At 35.3% G+C, this 21,243-nt stretch overlaps 1 protein-coding gene across 2 annotated transcripts; it reads right to left on the bottom strand.

Moving 5' to 3' along the window:
* Positions 1–1,896: 1,896 nt before the first annotated feature.
* LOC110720327 (protease Do-like 7) lies at positions 1,897–20,923 on the bottom strand. 2 transcript variants are annotated; one of them, XM_021899334.1, is made up of 24 exons: positions 20,218–20,923; positions 20,023–20,093; positions 18,305–18,439; positions 17,400–17,458; positions 16,143–16,179; positions 14,963–15,088; positions 14,499–14,588; positions 13,530–13,595; positions 13,366–13,422; positions 13,221–13,286; positions 12,310–12,417; positions 11,835–11,915; positions 10,568–10,617; positions 10,223–10,388; positions 7,490–8,008; positions 6,845–7,027; positions 6,662–6,767; positions 6,060–6,230; positions 5,729–5,808; positions 5,428–5,655; positions 4,288–4,503; positions 4,010–4,167; positions 3,617–3,728; positions 1,897–2,631 (listed from the first exon to the last, which is right to left on the bottom strand). In XM_021899334.1, the coding sequence occupies exons 1-24, from the start codon at positions 20,504–20,506 to the stop codon at positions 2,455–2,457; spliced, it is 3,351 nt and encodes a 1,116-aa protein (XP_021755026.1). In that variant the 5' UTR covers positions 20,507–20,923; the 3' UTR covers positions 1,897–2,454. The 2 variants fall into 2 exon arrangements, with proteins under 2 accessions (XP_021755026.1, XP_021755027.1); XM_021899335.1 differs by lacking the exons at positions 16,143–16,179; positions 17,400–17,458; positions 18,305–18,439; positions 20,023–20,093; positions 20,218–20,923 and adding an exon at positions 15,214–15,270.
* Between the last annotated feature and the right edge of the window lie 320 nt (positions 20,924–21,243).

Raw genomic sequence — 21,243 nt, 5'->3', positions numbered from 1 at the left:
AAACTCCCTTTTGACAAATCATTTTTCTCTACCACACTGAACTTTTGTTAATTGTATGCTTCATAGCTCCCTACATCTCTATCCTTTGCTAGAATTTGTTATATACAGCCGTGTGTACCGTACACCTAACTAACCCAAGGTTCGTTTTTGCTCTTCATTTGATGATTAAATGAAAAACAATTATCAAAATGAGTACAAAATTTCCATGTGTATAGTAGTGAAATTTTTTTTATGGAGGCGGATGCACGATGCTCCGTGCATCCGTTTTCTCTTTTAAAACGCGGAATGAACATTCCGTTGTTCAGTAAAGAACATACATTTGTTTTGTAAAGAACATATAGCTTTTTCATAAAGAACATCACATATAATTGTATTGTAATGAACATATAGTTGTTTTATAAAGAACATATACTTATTTCGTAAAAAAAAACATCCAACTTCATGTTCTTTATATATATCTAAAGAACATCCGTAATATTAATTAAAAACATGATAAATAGAGGTGATCAACTTCGGCCCGATCCTACCCGGCCCAGCCCGATCCAACCCGAAAACAGGGCGGGTTTAGACGAGCCTAAAAATGCATTTTTAGTTAAAAAATCCAAACTCGGCCCGAAAAAAAAGCCGAAAATCCAAATTAGAGATGTATTGTAAAGAACATATAGTTGTTTTATAAAGAACATATACCTATTTTGTAAAAAAAACATCCAACTTCACGTTCTTTATATATATATCTAAAGAACATCCGTAATATTAATTAAAAACATGATAATTAGAGGTGATCAACTTCGGCCCGACCAGACCCGACCCGACCCGATCCAACCCGAAAATAGGGCGAGTTTAGACAAGCCTAAAAATGCATTTTTAGTTAAAAAAAATCCAAACTTGGCCCGAAAAAAGCCGAAAAGCCCAATACATTTTTTGGGTTTTTTGGACACGAGATATTATGTTATAACCCAGCCCGACCAGAAATTTTTATCACCTTTAATGATAATATAATGTAATGAACATTATTTTTATTCAACCACCATAATCTAAAGACAAAATTCAAAGAACATTTCAAATTAAACAATTAACATATGTCACAAATAAAAGTACATTATTTTGACAATCAAAGAACATGAAGATAAAGAACATTATTTAACTGCACGTTAAGTTCTTTACAATTTTATAACATGTTCTTTGCACTTTAACGGAATGTTCTTTACAGTTCTATACAATGTTCTTTACAATTCTATAATATGTTCTTTTCACTTAAACTAAATGTTCTTTATATTTCTGTGCAATGTTCTTTCCGCTTTTTTTTTTGGAAGAGATGCACCGTGTGAATCGTGCATCCGCCTGCACGAACCATGCATTGATATGGTACACCCGAGTGTATATAACAATCTATCATCCTTTGCGACTCTAAATTGACATTATAGGACTCATACCCTACATAATTATACAAGATCCCTTCCTAATTAACCAAATTGTAAAGCGTTTTTGATTTTTCATGCAACCAACTTCATCACCCCCGAAAAAAAAAAAAAAAAAAAAAAAAAATCAGTCATTTACAGAGTAGTACAGATACTCTGTATCATTTCGACTTTATAACGCTTTTCTACTAATTAGTACAATTAAATATATTAACTCATACTCCACACTCTTGAGAAGATTGAGAACCTTCTAACAACAAAGGTTGGTGGAAATAGGATTATAATTAATGAAAGTGTTTCTATTAATTATACCTTAATGTGAACTTTCCAATTAAGTCTTATGACAGACTGCATTAACCCCATCTCATTCGGAAGAGCTGCAGATCAATGTATACTGTAAAATGTAGTTCTGAATCCCTTTTTCAGAGAAGGGCCATAAGCAATACGGAGTATATGACAAACTACTATCAAATCGAAATAAAAGCAAAAGAGGAAATTACAGCAAAATTGATTAAGAAACATACTGTACAGTACAGAGTATAATACAAGTATGAAGCAAAAGAGAGAAGACGACACTAACATAACCAAAGAAGTCTTTCAGGGTGAGTTTCAAATTTCAATAGAGTTCTTTCAGCACAAGTACATACCAGTAGCGATCCCTACATATACTTAGCTACATCCCCTTCGACGAAAAACCATGATATTGACATAGGCCCCCTCACATAAAAAAGTATGACATCTAGGAAATTCCTATCCCTTCTACATGAATCAACCAGCTTTCAAAACATGCAAGATCATGAATAATCTTAAAAAGCTCCCCTTATCCCTCTTTAAAAAATAAAAATTAAAAACAGCCCCTCATCCATAATAGAATCCAAACTGCATGACCAATCTCAGAACTCTTCACTGCAGAGCGACCATATTGAAGCAGCTCCGAAAACAATGTTCAATGAGGTATGTACCATCAAAGGGCCAGGTAATTTTCACAAATTTTGGAAGTCACTTACCGAAGGAACTTGCCAGAAGATGGAACCACTCATGCCACAGCGGTATCCAATGCCTTGATTGTATTTCTATACCACAGTGCGGTGTTTGAATCAAACCTTAGCTCCCAAGTTGGCCAGTAATGCAAATCTTGCTTCAATGTTAACACCCGGGGCTTCCCATTCAAATGGACTGTCTTCACACGCGCATAATCTCCATGCACTAGTTCCTGCTTGTTGAACAAAGAAAATTTCACATTTGTAGTACTTTGTACAGGAAGGGGAAGGGGAAGGGGAAGGGGGGGGGGGATTGATTCCTAGAAAAACTATAGGGAACTTAATAACAAATGATTGATCCTTGTAATATTTTCTAGGGATAGGTTACATCAAGGTTAAATATTATGTTGCAACAGTAGTAAATCAATACATTATGTGACTTAAGGACATTCAGCTTCATACTCCTTTGAACTATATAGGGTCATGTTTATGTGCCCTTTAGAAGCTCTAACCCAGTAATCTATTATTTTATTTGGCTTTATTTTGAAAAGATACCATTTTCAGCACTTACGGATTAAGTTCATGGATTATGGGAAGCTTTGATCAGGCAAGAAGAAGCCCCATATTTGCAGGCAATCAGGATGGTAGATAATTCAAAGGGAATGAGACTAGGTGACTAGGATAATTAAGCAATGTAAATAGGTTCGCCACACCCCAACCCCTCTCTGAGACCTAAAGAAGGCAACGATGAGCCAAGGGATAAAGGCAGAACGAATAGATCTTATAAGTTTCAAAGTTTTTAATTATTAGAGAAGGGTATACATTATGAAGTAACATACTAAATTACTCTCTCAAAGTCGGAGAGAGATGAAAAATAGAAAAAGCAACATTGGCATGGCACTCCAGTCCCAAAGTCAAAGGAGGCACATCACCAAGTGGACTGACAACCCAAGCCAGTTTTGTTTCAGCTCAACCCAAAGAATATATAATGTCTTAAATTCCTTAAATGCATCAAACTAGTTAGCCTTCAAATAAAATCCTCCAAGAACTCAGCAAATTCATCAACATTGTTTAATTTCTGACATCTTCACTACCTCGTTCTTTTCACATGAATACTTGGAGGAAGATGATGAATGTTCATAATGTTATTAACTAAAGCATTTGGGTCAACTGTAAAGACAGATTAACAATAAGATAAAAAATAAAAAGTCAGTATACCTTCGTCACACTAACAAAAGCATCCAGATCAGGGGTAGGTTTTCCATTCACTTCCACTATCCATTGAAGAGCATACAAACCATATCTATGCGCTGGACTTCCATGACACCACCTGAAAAATAACAAGATAAACTTAATTTCTTAAGATTAAAAAAACTTCTACAAAAATCAGTCACAAGAAAGAAAAAAATGGACGCTCACTTATCACCCTAAGCATTACCAGGTCATCATGGTTTAATTATAGTAGATTAATAAGAATATATAGGCCAAACAAGATCCCTCCCTTCTTCAATAAAGCTAAATTTCTATATTAAAAAGAAAGGCTGAATTCATAACCCCAAAACTATGTCACAAGCAACATGCAGCAATATTAATCACTAATTAGTAAAGTACCTTGCTACAAAAACACCATGGCCTTCTTCAGGAAGAAACCCAAGGGCCCGTACTGCTGGATGAGGATCCTGAACTATGCACCCACACCAGTTTACAACACGAACTGTACCGATACCATCTCTAATATCAGTTCCTACTACTACTTCCAATTCACGCCCCTGCAGGACCCTCCAGGTTATAAAAATCAAATAAGATTACAGTAATCTATTTTACTGCCATACAAGAGATATACACAACCAAGGAATTAGGGGTAATTACAAAAAAGTTTCGATTCAAACCTGGCGAAAGATGGTCAGCTGGAGCGTCTCATTACTCTTATCATACTTGTCTAAATCTTGGCAAGCATTTTCTATGTCACGAAAGCAAGTCACAGGCTCTTTATTGATTGCCAAAACCATGTCACCTTGTTCCAAAATATTCTCAGCTCTTGATCCAGCCAAACAACCTTTGACACGCAACACTTGGCGCCTCAAAGGGTCTTTCTTAACAAGAGCCTGAAGGAAAAAAGAGAGGAAAATCATGTTACAATTCCATATAAATTATAAAAAGTTTTGCCAGAAGAAAAATGGAGAAAACAGGTAATCAATAAAGAACATGAAGGCAACTTTATCAATCAGGTGAATTATTGTGAGACAACTGCCACCACCTAGAATTGTTCCCACTGCAGGAGGGATCATTCATTTATAAAAATTTCCAAGATGAACTAACAGATGATATTCTATGCATTTTAGAATAGTCCTTCAAAAGCCAAAACAAGACACACACACACAAACACACGCGCACGCGCAAGCGCTCGTACAGAAAACACTTCACTCGGCACTCACATTCAGTTGTGCCATATACAATAGCGATCACCAGATGCTCCCCAACCGAATAGGAGTCAATCAATCAAAGCCTTAGAACCGAATAGGAACCAAAAATTAAAAGAAAAGTTATGTATAGTACAGATTCCAAAGGCTCGCAAAATTAATCTTTACTATTAGCACCATGCTTCCTCTTATGGTTCATAAGATGATTAGCAAACATGTCAACATTTAAATCAGCAAAACCCCAATATCTCAAAATAGGGTATTACCCTAGGCAGGCTTATGGAGAAAGGATATACACAACATTACAAAGAAATTGTTTGCTTGTTCCGAACAAAGAAAAACACAATATACTTCACAAATATAATGGTCTTCCTGCAAGTAATGCAAAAATCCTACATCCAAAACCGTAAAAAATGTTTTTAAAAACATCAATATTCTAGATAATAACAATAAGATCAACCAAATCCATCCATAGACTTTAAAGTTACTAAAAAAATTTGTTCAACCAAAACCCTTGATCTAGTGTATCACATGATTGTGGCCATATGGGATGACTTATAAAGTTAATAAATAAATTGAAAGAGAAAATAATATCAGAGAGATACATACTTGGATCCAATTATCGCTCAGGCCAAAACTTCTTGCCTTTGATAGTAAGGTAGGGTAGAGTTCCACCTCCAGTATTCTGACAAGTGCCATGGGCCTTTTAATGCCATTAATAAGAAGAGGTGGACCATTTGCACCAGACAAAATTTTGTCAAGGACTTGACTGATGGTATAAATTGGTATACCTCTGACAAATTGATGATCTTCTGATGAGCTGCCTCCATATTTCAACTACAAAAGAAAATACAATATGTCAGCACCAGCCATGCTATGTAGATTCAAGTAGCTGAAGAGATAGCAATACCTGAGTTGAAAAGCTCCCCCATATTGCTTGAACCCTACCCTGTTCATCAGTCAAGACACCAGAGAATGTACTGCCAAAATCTGAATAAACAATAAAAATCAATTGCAAATTTCAGATTGTCAAACATGGCAAAATAAAATTAACCTTTTAACTATCCTTATACTTCCCTCCTTTTATAACTATCACTTCACTTCTATATGGCACATTTTTTAAGGGTTTAAAAAGGCAAAAAAAGGAACTGAGGAAGTAGTATATGGGAATGAGGAAGCCAGGAAGGAGGCATTAGAATCAGAGTAAGATCATATAAAATGAATCTATGCAACCAACATACCTGTGTCAAGCTCAACAACCTCCATATTCATGGCTCGATAACGTGGACAGTCTGCTGATCCGATATTTAATGCAGCACATGGATTGGTGACAATGGATTTACGTGAGGTAGCCTGAAGACTTCTGCTCAACCCAACAAGGTATACAGAATCACCTCGTCGTAATGCAGGTTCTGACCAAAATAAAATAAAATTAAAAAGATATTTTATGCACTGGAGCAGTGCTTATCAGAATACATCATCTAATACTCTGATATCAGTCATAAGACAAAATGTTTTTAATTTTAGAACCCTATGCATGCACTAATGCAACATTTAGCATTCAATAGCTAGCAGCCTAGAATGCATCATCAAACTCTTGAAAATATGGCCAAAATGGAAATTGTACTTATAACAGCAACCTGGATGTAAATGCAACTTTATGCAACCGCCAGAAATGACCTCATGTGCAAACAAGCTAATTTCCAGGAATTCACGACATGCTTAATTTGGCACCCAGTCAATCAGACCAATAAGAATTCAACTACTTTTTCATCAAGGTTAAAAGCTAATACAATCCAAATAGGAGTAAAACAAAGCTCATACAACCATGCTGCGAACTAACCTGGAAGTAGCTCAGCAGCACGAACTACTGCTGCACCAGCAGCACCAAGAGCAGAAGGATCATATGCAACAAGAGCATAATTGTGTACAGGGTGTAGAAAAACTACCTACAAAATGACATAAATCTAAGCAAGAGAAGTTGCAGTACCTTTAAAATATGGGTGGTAAGAGTAAATTTAGTTACCTCCCCCGGAATTTCAATAGGAAATGCGGCAAATGATAGCATGATATCAGATGCAGATATTGCAATCGTGTTCTTGTCAACCACAACCAATCCCATGTTCTGTGAATGATGGATAATAACGCCAGTCCCAAAGAAATGTTGGGAATGTACACCATCAAGCATACATGATGGTGGCACATGAACCTGAAAGTCACAAAATGGATGAAAACGATATCTTGCACCTAGCTCAAAATAACATGCAATCAAGGTATTAAAACATCTAAAGAAATAACTTCATGGTGCAGATTAGAAAAGAATCTAATCCAAGAATATTAAGGGGTCTCTAAGCCAAAACTAAAGAAAAATAAAGGTGTGACAATTTTTCAGAAAAGACAAAACTAAGCAAACAGATCTGCACATAGCTACAAACCAACCAGAATATTTCTAGGCCAAAGCAGGTGGACAAAAAGAGCAATATCCAACATCCAATCCCCACCTTCCCAGAGTATACCATTATCAGATCCCCGTCCATCAACTTAAGCAAACAAAAAGAAGAAAAAGAAAAAATGGTTGGGCATGAGAGAAATGAATCTACTATAGCTGATGACAAACAGTAGAACATCCTCAGCTATATGATACAATGGAACACCTGTCACAAAAAATTACCTCAAACATAACAAGGGTTGGCTCTATAACACGTTCAGCAACCGAAGCATTGGATACAGCCGCTGTTGCACCTTGGTGATCCCTTAGGATAGAATTTTCAGAAATTCCCGAGTCCCCCAAGTTTTCTTCTCTAGGTTCACACAACAAATTATCAGTATTAGCAATACCATCAGCAGATGAGCATTCTTCCACCTTTCGCTTCTTGCTTCCAGCATCAGATTCATCCCGAGAGTTAGCATCTTCAGAGGTATGATCGCTATTAGTCTCCATGATAGCAGTACCGTCAGCCAGCTTTTGGTGATTATCTTGATGTGTATAGTCCATTACACAAACCCCTCTGATATCTGATGTCACTGCTTCATTGCTAGCGCCACCATTGACTTGATTGATACCAGATGATAGCAGTGGAGACTCTGACGGTAGGGCAGGCTTCACTATCCATAAACCAGTACTATCATCACGTATATATCTTCGAGGAAAGGCATACCATTCATGCCGGTCAACAGTAACCAAGACAGACTGCATAAAAGATAAAGTAAATTAAATTACTAATCAGCCATTTTCATGACAGCAAAAATTATAAAATGCTGACAGAATCATATCTCAATGACGGAGGTAACTGCATACAGGAGAGAACAAGGGGGGGGGGGGATCAACAATGAAAGACATATATGAAATAATAAAGCAAATCCAAAATATTAAGACATATTATTACAAGACTAGCAGTACAACAGCAAAACAAGGTCTCATGGTCATCTCTATCAAATAAGAGAAAGGATCCCAGCAGACAGGAAGCAACGGGCAGGCAACAAGCTTAGAGTGCGTTGTATAAAAAGGCTCAAGGTGCATCAAGGCGATAGGGAATCCCTGTGCCTTAGGTGCGCCTTTACTGAATTGAGGTGCACGTCATAATTTTTTTAATAAATAAAAAAAAACTCTCTCACCAAAAGCGCCTTGCAAGACTAAAAGGTATATAGTCCATGTCGCCTTGAACCTCAGCGCCCCTTTCCTTTTATACACTGACAAATCTACAATAATTGATTCTAGGATTTTGACCATAACCAACACTTGCGTCACAAACATAAATCCACCTCACTCGGTCATTCTATATAATAACCAATATTTCTGTATGAGGTATGAAGCAACATAAATCGCATGCTCTCCTATGGTATTCTTGGATTTGCATCCATCAACTAGCTGCTAAATAATGTAATGAGATTCAATGTGTAGTTGTGTACAAAAAAATCACCAAAAAAAATTTAAAACAAAATAAAAGTATGGATTCTGTTGGCTGTTGCTTGAAGTTGTGGAGGATCAAATAAGGATAGTGAGACCCCTAAGGCCCTAACCAGCGAAAACCAGTAGGAAAAGGGAAGCACTACAATTTAAACCCACATGTCAATTCATAAATAAAAGTATGATTGATAGACAGAAGCCTCTTCACAAGCAGAAAATGATAAATTTTACACTCAAAATTAAAAAATGCTAACAAGCAATAAAATAGGTATTTGTCAATTAGAATACTAAACCATATTTCACAAAAGGGGGAAAAACAACAAAAAAAATTAAGCAGCCTTTTCAGGTGTGATGATCATAAATCCAACAATTTTTTTATTTTTTTTATTTTTTTTTATGAGCAAAAACTCTCTCGAAATTAAAATATTCAGCAAAGAGATATCTTTGCTAACTGGGACAAGCTTCAACTATGTGTGGTTTGTATATGTATAAGCCTTTTTTATGTGGATATAGATGAGCCCAATTGATTCATTAACTATTCGAGCTGCACTTGATATATATCCGTTAACTATTCAAGCTGCACTACTAAACTCAACAAGAGAAGCTTATGAGCATATTCCAGATTTTTTTTATAACATTTTTTTTACATGTTCAAAAATCCAACTTAAAACTGATATGAAGGATTTGCACTACACTGCTGCAAAACACAATAGAAAAAGCAGAAACTTTAGTTATGAAAGTGCTATAACGTAAAAGAGAATTTTCAAACTCAAGTCGAATTTTAAAATTTAAGTTTGAAAAAGATTCAGACTCAACCTGAGCTCAAATGCAAGTATCATGAACAAAGAAACACCAAACTTGATCTCAATACAACTATTTAACACCCGTATTCCAAATAATCTTACAAGAGTTAAACAAATTCAAAACTAAAAATCCACAAAAAAGATCAACACATTTGATTTCTGATATTAACAATCAGTCTTCCGTTATTTACTGTCATTTAAAACATGTGGATATTTAATGTCAGCAGCAGAGCTAAAACAGCATGAAGTTCTATGTAATCAAATTGTGGTTAGGGTTCCAATGGCTGTAATGATTGCTTATGAGAAAGAGGTTCATAAAAGGTCTCTAATCAGTCCTGTATTGGATGGATTGGCTCTACGACGACTGTGTCCAACGGTCCAACCTCAGCAAGCTATAAAAAGGATAGGTATTGGACAATACCCCACATGTAGGAAGATATTTGAAGATGTCCTACACTAAAATACTAAGATGCGTTGTCTATTTAGCCTCACAAGCAAACAGCCCTTGGCAAAAACTATCCAGTACCCACATTCTATAATCAGTACATGGACACTTCAAACGTGATAGAAGAGTATGTAGTGCAGCTAATGTAAACAAACATATATAATAAACATCAGGAATGCAAGACCATTATCAAATTAACTGGTAGCATTTAGGAGACTGAAAAACATAATAGCTACAAAAAGCCCTTACCTTCCTTCGATGCCGATCGACATATGTTATATATTCCAGTGGAACACGCATACCCCTAGATAACTTAGAAAGGACTGATATCAGTTCCTCAAGACAAGATATCTCCTGCCCAGCAAACTTTTTTATGATGGCATGGCGAGGTACGCCAGCTCTAAACAACATGTATCTGGTATGGACAAACAAGGAGAAAAGGCTTAATCATACTCGTAAGGAAGTCATTATGTCAATATGTGTTGCCAAAGATGAAGGATGACCATGCAATTTGCTGACACCACTATAAACATATGCCTACCGAGACAACACTGACCAATCCTTTATTCTAATTATTTAATGAAGGAGGCTCACCCAGGCTCTGCAACATAAACAAGACCACAGGTGAACCGGAAATTTCGAGCCTGCAAAAGAATTTAACAGATTAAAAAATCAACCTTTAGAATTTAAATCTAAATTAGAAGAAACAGAGATGTCCAACAATCAAGTCATAGGGAGACAAGGACATGATGCTAGGAACTACCATAATTTTTAGCTCTAACAATGCAGCAAATAAGAAGAAAATTGATGATTATAGTATTAAGATGAAGAAAACAGCAAATTGATTGATAATTCCACTTTCGAGAGGTGGATTCTCTACTAAGTATGAGCTTTCGAGAGGCTCACTCTCTCCCAATAACAAACCACTCAATATTCAACATATCCTCTTCCCTCCTAATACCTATTTATAGAAAATCTTTCTTAACAAACCTGTAACTTATTCCCCAAGTTACTAGTACTACGACCCCTCCCCTAATTATTGATTCCTTGCACATGAACAGTATTTTCATAGTTCTATGGTTGCTGACACCCAAAGGTATTTTATAAAGGCACCAAATGGATGAAAGAAATAATGAAATGGTGGTAGATGACTTCAAATTTTTAGCACTTCCCAAATAAGATTTGTAGACTACCAAAACAGTATTGAAAAGAGTATTCTCTCACGGAAGGTCAGAAAATATAATTTTCACTGTGCTAAATCATTTGACAGTAATAACTTATCATCTCGATATAACTGCACGGATGGTTAAGAAACGGCATAACATAATAGAGATTTAACAGGAAACATGAGTTAACAGAAAAGCTTGACCCAAACAGACAGAAAGAACTTAAACATGCACTGCATATTCAGTAAAATAAGCCAGAACACAATGACATCCAAGCAATTACAAGATCATCTAACATCCAAGGAGGGAAAGAGACAGAGAAGGGAAATAAGTATCACAATTAGGTGGTCATGAAGAATACATTATAAGAATAGTACGAGCAATTCAAGTATACAAGCTCAACAGCCAGAATAAAGTCTTATTGTCTTATTTATAAATTCATTTGCAAACAATAAAATTAAATGGTTAACACTTGAAGGAAATTCTCAGACTGCTAAAAAGTTGACTCTAATGTTCGGATAACTTGTACTTGGCTACATAATAGGCACCTAGCCAACCAAAATAACAAAACTTACGCTTCACTTCCAGAAGCACTTGACTACATAGATGAGAAATCAGACACCATAACAAAAAGAAAACAACTTTAAAAAATTATGACCAAAGGCTCATCCAAGGAGGGGAGGACAAGGACAAACCTGCTGGTAGGACAGAGAATGAATCACACCACCACTGACTTCAAGAAAGTTGTCTGGGGTAATAGAGTGCAAATCTTGAACCTGGACCATCATTGATAAGAGAAACCATGATATATATAGATAGTAGTTGTATTAAACGTGTCCATTCTGGAACAGGTCAATGAAAAATAAAAAACCAATATAACAAAGCAGCATGCATAACAATGAGAATATATTATGTGACATAGAACCAAAGTATGAAACCACTCAACTCATTCAGACTAACTAATTAGCAACTGTGGAATAAAAACCTTAACATATTCACAAAGTGAGAACAAATAACATTGTGACCCACTTATACACTATTAAAAGTCACTGATATTTTCTTTCTTTACAACAAATTAATATACTGTATGCAATTCTGCAAAACAAAAGCAGGCTTTTGTTAAAAAATAAAATATGGTCCATCTGAAAGAGCTGAGAACTGTGAGCTCACCATCAAGTCTACTGTCATTGGAGTCCCGCCTCTTTCTATCTCCAATTTGATATTCTGGCTTACACTATCATCTAACAAAGTCTCCAGTCTGAGGAACTGAGTCATAACCTGCATTAGAGACATTGACTTGTGGGTCAGTTATCTAGATCAAGCCAAGCTATGCCATGCTTGGAAGAGCTGATTACCAAATTAACATCTATCAACTCAAGATCACCAGAAAGGGGCGGCTTGAAAAAGCAGCCTCCTACTTTTCTAATTTACGTGCAATCAGGCATGCTTCCACACTGTACAGAGAAAAGGTTGGACCTAGAAAACACTATGTAAGACAATTATTGGTCAAGTCATGGCAGAAGAGAAATAGACTTATGCATCATTTAACCAAGGATAAACACTAGTAGAATGCAGTATTCCAAATCATTTAAAGACAGCATTACTGGAGACGTTACCCCCATATAAGAACATACAAAACTACCTATCCAGATCTCACACTAAGAGATAAAGAAAGCTATGAGCAAGAGGATTCCAGAAATGATATACTTCCTCCATTTCATATTAGTAGACACATTTCATTTAGGCACGTTTGCCAACACATACTTTTAAATGTAGATATCTTTATTTACATATTGGCAAAAATTACAGAAATTATGATATTAGGAAAAAAAAAAAAAAAAAAAAAAAAAAAAAGAAGAAGAAGAAGATGACAAATCTAACAAGATCCCACATGACTAAATCACAAAAGGAAGTCAAAGTAAGTTATGTAAATAGTACACAAAGTCAAACGTGTAAACTAAAAAGAAACCGACGAAGTATTATTGAATTATGAATGACAATGCATAAGTCTTTAGCTCAAACTATCTAGAACCAATCCTTGAATGAACCAAATGCTGAATTGCTGGATTCTAATGACTTACTTCACCATTAATACGAACAAGAACATCACCAGTTTCCAAATGCTTATAAGCTGGTCCACCTGGAACCTGTAATAAGAAATAGGGTGTAATTAACATAACTATCAATTTTAATGAATTCTTTTCTACTATAAAATATCATACTCACCACTGAATCAACAACTAGCATTCCAGTTTCCCCAGAGGGAGATGCATTCCGCACCATCTACTTAATGCATTGCATGAAGTTAGTATATATATAGCTTGAAAAAGTCACAAAGGAAGCACACATGCCTCTGACAAAAAAAATTGACATTCAGACCCATTAAATACCAGTTCTGTATCCCTTTGAAGACCAAGTCGAAATGTTTCGTCAAAACCTTTGTGAACAAATGTCATCTACAAATCCATAATAAAGTCTCGTCAAAATAAAAGAATTGGAATACAAGAGATAATGGATTTTAATACCAGGCTAAACAAGGAATAAAGTATAATTAAAGCTTGTTTGTCTCAGATTCAATAAATTTAAATTACTAAATTGAGTTCTTCAGATCAAAATCTCATAAAGTTCTTTAATTATCTAAAAATAAAGCAAGTACATAAACCTTTGACGAGTCCACCACCACAGTTTTCTAAACATGTACAACAGCCATCTAGTGGAATAACAAATATATGATAATACCAGAAGCGATGGTAGACCACAAAAAAGTCTCTCTGTAAAGGAAAATCCAACATTTTATGGATGGTGTCAATTTTACTGTTTAAGTGTTCAACCAGTAACAAAGTCCAACGTAATAATCTATGTCACTATCAGATACATGATAGACCGATTAAGATCATCACGATGCTTCAAAAGCACTAATACTCCTTTGTGTATCCTTGATATTGTTCGGACAAATTTTGGAGGTCACTTTGTGATTTGGTTCACCACATCACTGTAAGCTATAAGCTTGATCTAGGATCACAATTCAGAAGGACCATCACTTCACAAGAGGAAGCTGGAGGAAGAATTGATTTATGATACTTTGTCATCAACATAAGCGTATATTTTTAATTAAATCTATTAGTCATTTTAGTGTTGCTTTACCACTTTGACCCTTTAATTGAAAAGTTATATTCCATTACACAAAAAGAGAATTATATTAAAAATAGTAGCCTAAGCCTGCAAAAATGATTCTTTCAGGCAGTGTTAAAATTCACACAGAAGACCACTAAAAACATATACACTTGCAAAACTCAGTCTCACACACAAACTTGTAAACATAATAAAGCCAGCGCTACGTAGGAAAATCATTAACAAACCTGAAGCGTACCACGGGGAATGGTAACAGCAGGCCATTTATCTGCAGACATGTCTCTGCCATTCTGAAGGTATCCTAGAGCTCTAACAACCTGCAAAACAGAAATACCAGCACTTAAAACTAGATGGTGAAATACAATGTATTTACACGGCAGAAAGCAATAACTCAAGGGACAAAATGAAGAGAATTTAACAGATTACAAGTCAGCACAGCAAAACCACTGTCAGGATATACATTCAATTTGACCCCAGAATATACAATCAATTCTCAACCGATAGTTCAAGATACACTCAAATCTTATACTAGCTGAATAAGCTTCCAGCTCCCTTCTAAACATTTGATGTATGGCAGCCAACATAACTTTTTTAGACTGGACATGCTCTTTCTAATGGGAAGTTCCTCAGTTCCCCTTCACAATCCATTTAGGTAGGATATCAAGAAAACAGTCATGTGATAGCAACTCACTCGTTCCAAGGGCAAGAAAAATGCTGATGCACTTGATGACTTGCTCCCAGCATTCAATGCAACGGCCCTTCCTTGCCAATCTATAACAGGGGAACCACTAGAACCACCCTTAGTACCTGAAGCCGCCTGCAACAAAAAAGAAACAGAAACATCAAGGTGTAAATATCTTAATAAATGGAATGAAACTTCTGGCATATCTCTAGTTACTTATTAACAAAAGAGAAAGTGTGTGTTATGATATATAAAATTACCCAGCAACCCTTAGTATGAGGCTCCCACCTGTCATGGGTCATGAGCGCGGTAAGGGAGCATAATATATAAAAGGGGATATTACAACAAGCTTCGCAGACATCAGTGGGAATAGACAAAGCAAAAGCATACACTTATTTTGTACACAAAAAACAGAATTATTCAGAGTACCTTAGCAATCAAGTAGCTCTAGAAAATATATTTTAGATTATAGCTTAAAATACTTTTTTTTTTTTTAAACCAGTCTCATATAAACATTCAAAAATCCAATCTAGTCATTTTGTGTAGAATAAAAGGTTCTAAGAACTTATAATGACTAAAATTTGAGTTTAAGCAAATCATATAAGAAATCAAATAAATCAATACACAAGTCTTTAAACTCAATTATTAAGCTAATATGGTAAAATACCAGTCTAAACAGATGCCATGGCGTAATTTTAAATCAGAAATCAAGAAAAAGCATTACATCAAACAGAGTGTCCGAAATCCGTCACAGAATGGCGCTGTGTATTGGAACAACCCTATTATATTCCACGTACAAGAGGGGTCAAATTACCAACACTTAACACCCATATTATTTGCAGAAAATATGTATAACCCTTATTAAAAATGCATTAAGCTTCCCTTTCAGAAATTTAAATTGGTATTTAACGATTACACGCTTAAGGGGAAATCGATACAAAAAGTAAGCGGCATTTGATTAATATAGTCAATCATAATTTAAAGCAGTTTGTGCAATAGTGGCTCAATTACATCTGTTAAACTCTAAACATGTTAACCTAGGATTACTTTGTACAGTAAAGGCTTTAGAGCAAAATGAGCCAATTGGAAAAAAATTTCATCAATTTATAACGGTCTATAATGGTAATTTCAAACTTAAAGGAAAAACAAAGCAAGCCCTTGTGACCACTAAGTAGAAAAACCCACTTACTTGCATGTAAAATGTGTTAAAGTCATTGTAGCCATCCCTGCAAACAAAAAACAAGCAAGATAACAAAGTCATCATGCCAATTCCAACCATAAATAAATTATTTTGTTTGAAGGGGGAGGAGGGGGGATGAGCATTTTAATTATTTATAGTATACTGAATAAAACTCAGAAACAAAGACATACAAGTATTGGATAATGCCAAATGTCCATTCAATGCCTAACAAATACATAATATGAAGAAGCCTACTGCCCACCACATATTTTTCATATCACTGCTTTCCCAATAAATATACCATGAGAAGAATTGGAGCTTCAAATTAGAAATTTAAACTTCTTGAACTTTACCACCTTTTCATTCCATGTTCTCTTCTCAAAGGATGCAAAAGGTAACATACCCGGCTCATAAGTAATATCACCCTCTTAGGTGAGAAAGCTATGTAGACTGTTAAAAACTCCTGTCATTGACAACAGTTATATCTACATAATTACATGGCCAAATTTGACGATGATTGCCATTTTTCTCTTCACGTTAATTTAACTAATACTGGGAGGTGCTTCAGTTTTCTATAGGACAGAAGACACTTTTCCTTCCAGCCAATCAACAAATACTGAATGAATCTTCAGGTCTTCTCTGCGGCTATTTCTACATACTTCTTTCCTCTTCTTTTTAGAAACTAGAAGTAGCACCATCAGAATTCTAAATTTAATCAAATTACCTAGAAAACTATGACCTTATAGTTATCATAACTTCAAGGCTGTAAAAATAATACTGAACTAAAACTGCATGAATAAGCAGCATCCATCATCAACCTCTTTTCTGATTCATCCAAAAAAAAGAAACAAAAAAAAATCCACACATCTCAAGTAAGTTGTTTAGTAGCCTGACGTCTGGACAAATATAAAAGATAAAGTGAGTACACGCAAAACATTATTCCATGTGGGATGATATATGGGAAGTTTTAGTCTGCCAAATTTTCAATATAAAAAGTCCAAATAAGAAAATTTTGATGGCACAGGACACAAATTTAATCCATGATGTAAGCAGGAAACAAGAAATAAATCAATCTGCAAGATAAGTAGATAATGTGACGAAAAAAAAATCAGTCCTCATAGCCGATCTAAAATTATTCATAACAAAACACAATCCTAAACCACACCACCATATTCCCTCCACCCCATCCCTCCAAAGGGGATTAATTGACAACCAACATATTGAAAGAGTATGAACAAGAAATCATTTCAGCTAATATAAACATACTTTTTGTAGTGAGGAGCATCTCTATCAAGACGTGCAAGAGTACCAGCCAAAATAGACACCTGCAAGAGTGTGAAAATAGCACTTTTATCAATCATGAAAAATTGGAAGAGCAATAGTTCTTCCCCATCAATCAGATATGTACAATAACCAATAGAAAAGCCAAGCCAAACACAAGTTGTACTATCTTACTCCCTCTTTGATGATGCCTTAACCTCCTTCATCTCACTATGACAATCCATTGAATGTCTTAAGACTCATGGCATAAGATTGTGTCAATTGATAATTTGCCTATTTAAGACATACGAAGTATATAGACTATTTGTGAGTCTACTTAAATTTTAAATTTAAAAGAAGAGTGAAAAGGCACCTATTGGCATGATGGATGGAGGTGACATGCACATTGGTATATGCACTTAGTAACTACATGCATAAGAAAATGGAGAGATAATCATAAAAAATATATAACAGGGACATGCATAGACACAAGGTTAGGAGAATAGACTAAACATGAGAACTAATTCACTCCGAATGAACTAAACATGAGAAGTTGCGAACATTCATGATAACATGGAGTGAGGCTGCAATCATGTTCCAAAGAGTGTTTTGAGTTAAAAAATAAATTAATTAATAAAGGCTTCCAAATTTTTCTGCGTACAATTTGGGTGAGTAAAAGGAAACCTCTAGCATCACACAAGAAGCAGGGCATAAAGATTTCTAAGTCTACAAGGGTCCACAATATAAAGTGAAGATTATTAGGAGTTAAAACCACCTTACAACATACTCCGTAGCAATCAACAGAAAATTATATGAAGTATTTGCTAACATGACAAACACAGACAATACTCTTTGTACTTTTTCAGAAGTTGAAAGTATCAAGAAATAAATCAGGAATAAGATGCAGTTACCTTCTCTCCACTATCATTACCGACAACCCTGATTTCAAGCCCAACAGAAGCAGCCTCGGGGGCAAGAGGTATCTCTTCGTAGCTCAAAAAACGGATCTGTTGTGGATCATACCTAAAAAATCCAAAATCATGCACCTAAAGCAACAAGAGTACAAGTGTTATGAACAAAATGACCAAGATCAGAAAAACCACAACTACAATGGACTTAGTAATAAAACATGAAAAAAAGAATATACATCTCTAACAATAAAATTAATTCCAAGCTCTAACACCACAATTCAGTCAATGAAAGCAAGCAAATGCAACAAAAATGACGCAAAGTGCTTCAGATATTACAAACAGGAAAATATAAGATCAAGAAGGCATTAGAAATGTGTAAATTAAAAATAAATAAATGAATAAAGCTAAACTTCTTCAGAAAATAAAAATAAATACAAATAAATAAAATAAAGAAGCTAAACTTAACTTATAGCAAATTAGGGATCCCTTCCAAAATGATGAGCATTTAGGCTATTAAACAACGAACACGGATATTTTACCTATTTTGCTAATACTGAGACCCCTTGGGAAATTTTAGAAATTTTTTAAAATTAATTTTATATACAATATGATTGTGCGGGCGAATGAAATTATGTGGTTACCTGCGACATGGGAATTCCAAATATAAGTTGGACTGGCTGGTTAAAATGCGGTAAAACCACAATATAGGAACTATTAGACTCAGGGATGCAATGAAGAACTAGGCTATTAGTACTACTGTGATACAATGAAGCCATTACTATATTCATACAACTCAACAATCAGTGTTGCGCGGAAAAGCCTAGGCTGTGGAATCAAAGCAAGCTAAACCTCATTACCACATGTACACATTGTATTGCAATTTACAAAATCATGCAGTTGATAATTAAAATTGAAGATCTAGAGGTGAAGTGGTGCTATTGAACGACTACAGATAACCCTCCAAACCGTACATATGACTTTGAAGCCTAAAAAGGCTACAAGGAACCTCAAAGTCGGCTAAGTTGGATTGGGGTCAAGTAAAACAAGTATTCCAAGAATCCAGCCTCCCATATCTCTGTCAGCTTGTCAAGCCACACCCGAGCCTTCTTAAATCATTCCTAGATGAGAAAAGCCAAGCACAGTCTTGGCTCAGGACAAACTATGCTTGCAAAACTTTTAGACAGAAGTGTATAAACATCTCCCCTAAAGATATATTACAATAGCACAATTTTCGCAGTCTCCTCATTATCCAGATCATTTTTTCGAATAATAACAGAGAGCTTATTTCTTCTCTTAATTAAACCAGCATGATCAGGGTGGCTTGGGCAAAGAACACAGGCAATGGAGAAAACGGAACTGTGTTTAATATGACTATCAAGTACCAATCAAATTGTCCATCAAATTCACATTCATAAGCACATACACATATATTCTCAGGTCTAACCATATGCAATACAAATTTACAAATGTATAGAAGTATCAACCACACACAGCATCTATCTAGTTTCAACTTTATCGCCGAATCACCATTAAATTAACACACGCAATAATCGATGCAGAAAGGCGCATATTCTTCAAAAGAAACATTAAACTCAAAAACAAACACATGATCAAACAAAAATATTCTTCCTTTAACTCACAGAAGAACATACCACAAATAAGAATCTTCCTGTACCACAAGAATCTTAAAAGACAAAATCTCAACAATGTTCACTCACCGGATCTCTATATACTGGAAAAACAGGAATCTCTTCTCGATTCAAAAAAGTTGCTTCCGCCACCACTGGCCCTGTTAATTAAAAAATTCAAAGACAAACAACATTATATTAATTAATAATTACAAAATTACACACTAAATTAACTTGATCAACATCAAATAAACTATTTTTTTTTCTTGAAAAATATACGATTACCTGGTTTGACAACATGACGATTAGTAAGAATAATTCCGCGACGTTTATCGACGACGAAACCAGTAGCATAACCAGCACTAGCAGATTCAGTGTCGAAAGCGCGACAAGCAGTAGTACGAAGAACAACAACAGCAGGTACAACGTTGTTGAGTGCTTTCCTCCAATCTTCAGCAGTTGCAGTATTTTCACTAATCGGAGGATCAATTTCCATGCAAAGTTCACTTTTAATTGTCGATTCTAAACCAGCTGAAACTCCCTCTGATCCTAATCTTTCCAGTTGATCTCCCATTTTTCCGACGAATTTGATCAATCAATTGATTGATTAACCGAGAAATCAGAAGATGATTTGGGAGGAATTTGGGAATTAGGGTTTTAGAGGAGAGAGAAAATGAAGATGATGGAAAGTGAGAAAGTCTGACTGAGTTGAAGAAATGATATTTTTGTTGTGTTTTTCTGGGAAGATGATTTAGTTTAGAGAGAAGTACTTGTGTATTTATAGTTTGAAGTAAACTGGATTCAACGGAAAGTTGACCGAAGTCTTTGGTTTCACGGCGAGTATTCCGGCGATGTTTTTTTGGGTTTTTTATTTTATAAAACTAATTGGAAGACTAATTGAGCACTTTTGAAGAGAGAAAAGAAAAGTGTTGATGTGATTGGATTGGATTAGATTGGTGTACGATCAGAAACATCTATTACTTAGGTTGATTTGATTTGATTTCATTGTATTTGATTTCATTGAGGTGATTCGGATCAGATTCGGATCAGAAACAGCTAATGTATAGGTCGATGTGATTTCGTTGCATCCAATCATATTGGATAAGATTGGTCTAATGACTCGGATTCGAAACATCTTAGGTTTATATCGAATGTGATTTCATTGATATTTTATTACATTTTTCTTTGAAGTGATTAGCTAGTGATGAAAAATAATACTCCCTCCGTTACGATTTACTCGCAACAAAGAGGGAGTTTGCGGAATCCTAGGCAGAAGATGGTAAGTGTAATTAACAAAATATAATGGCATGT

The sequence above is a fragment of the Chenopodium quinoa genome, unplaced genomic scaffold (assembly GCF_001683475.1).
Source record: "Chenopodium quinoa cultivar QQ74 unplaced genomic scaffold, ASM168347v1, whole genome shotgun sequence".
NCBI classification, from domain to species: domain Eukaryota; kingdom Viridiplantae; phylum Streptophyta; class Magnoliopsida; order Caryophyllales; family Amaranthaceae; genus Chenopodium; species Chenopodium quinoa.
Note: the sequence above shows the minus strand (reverse complement) of the source record. Positions and strands in the feature narration are given on the sequence as shown.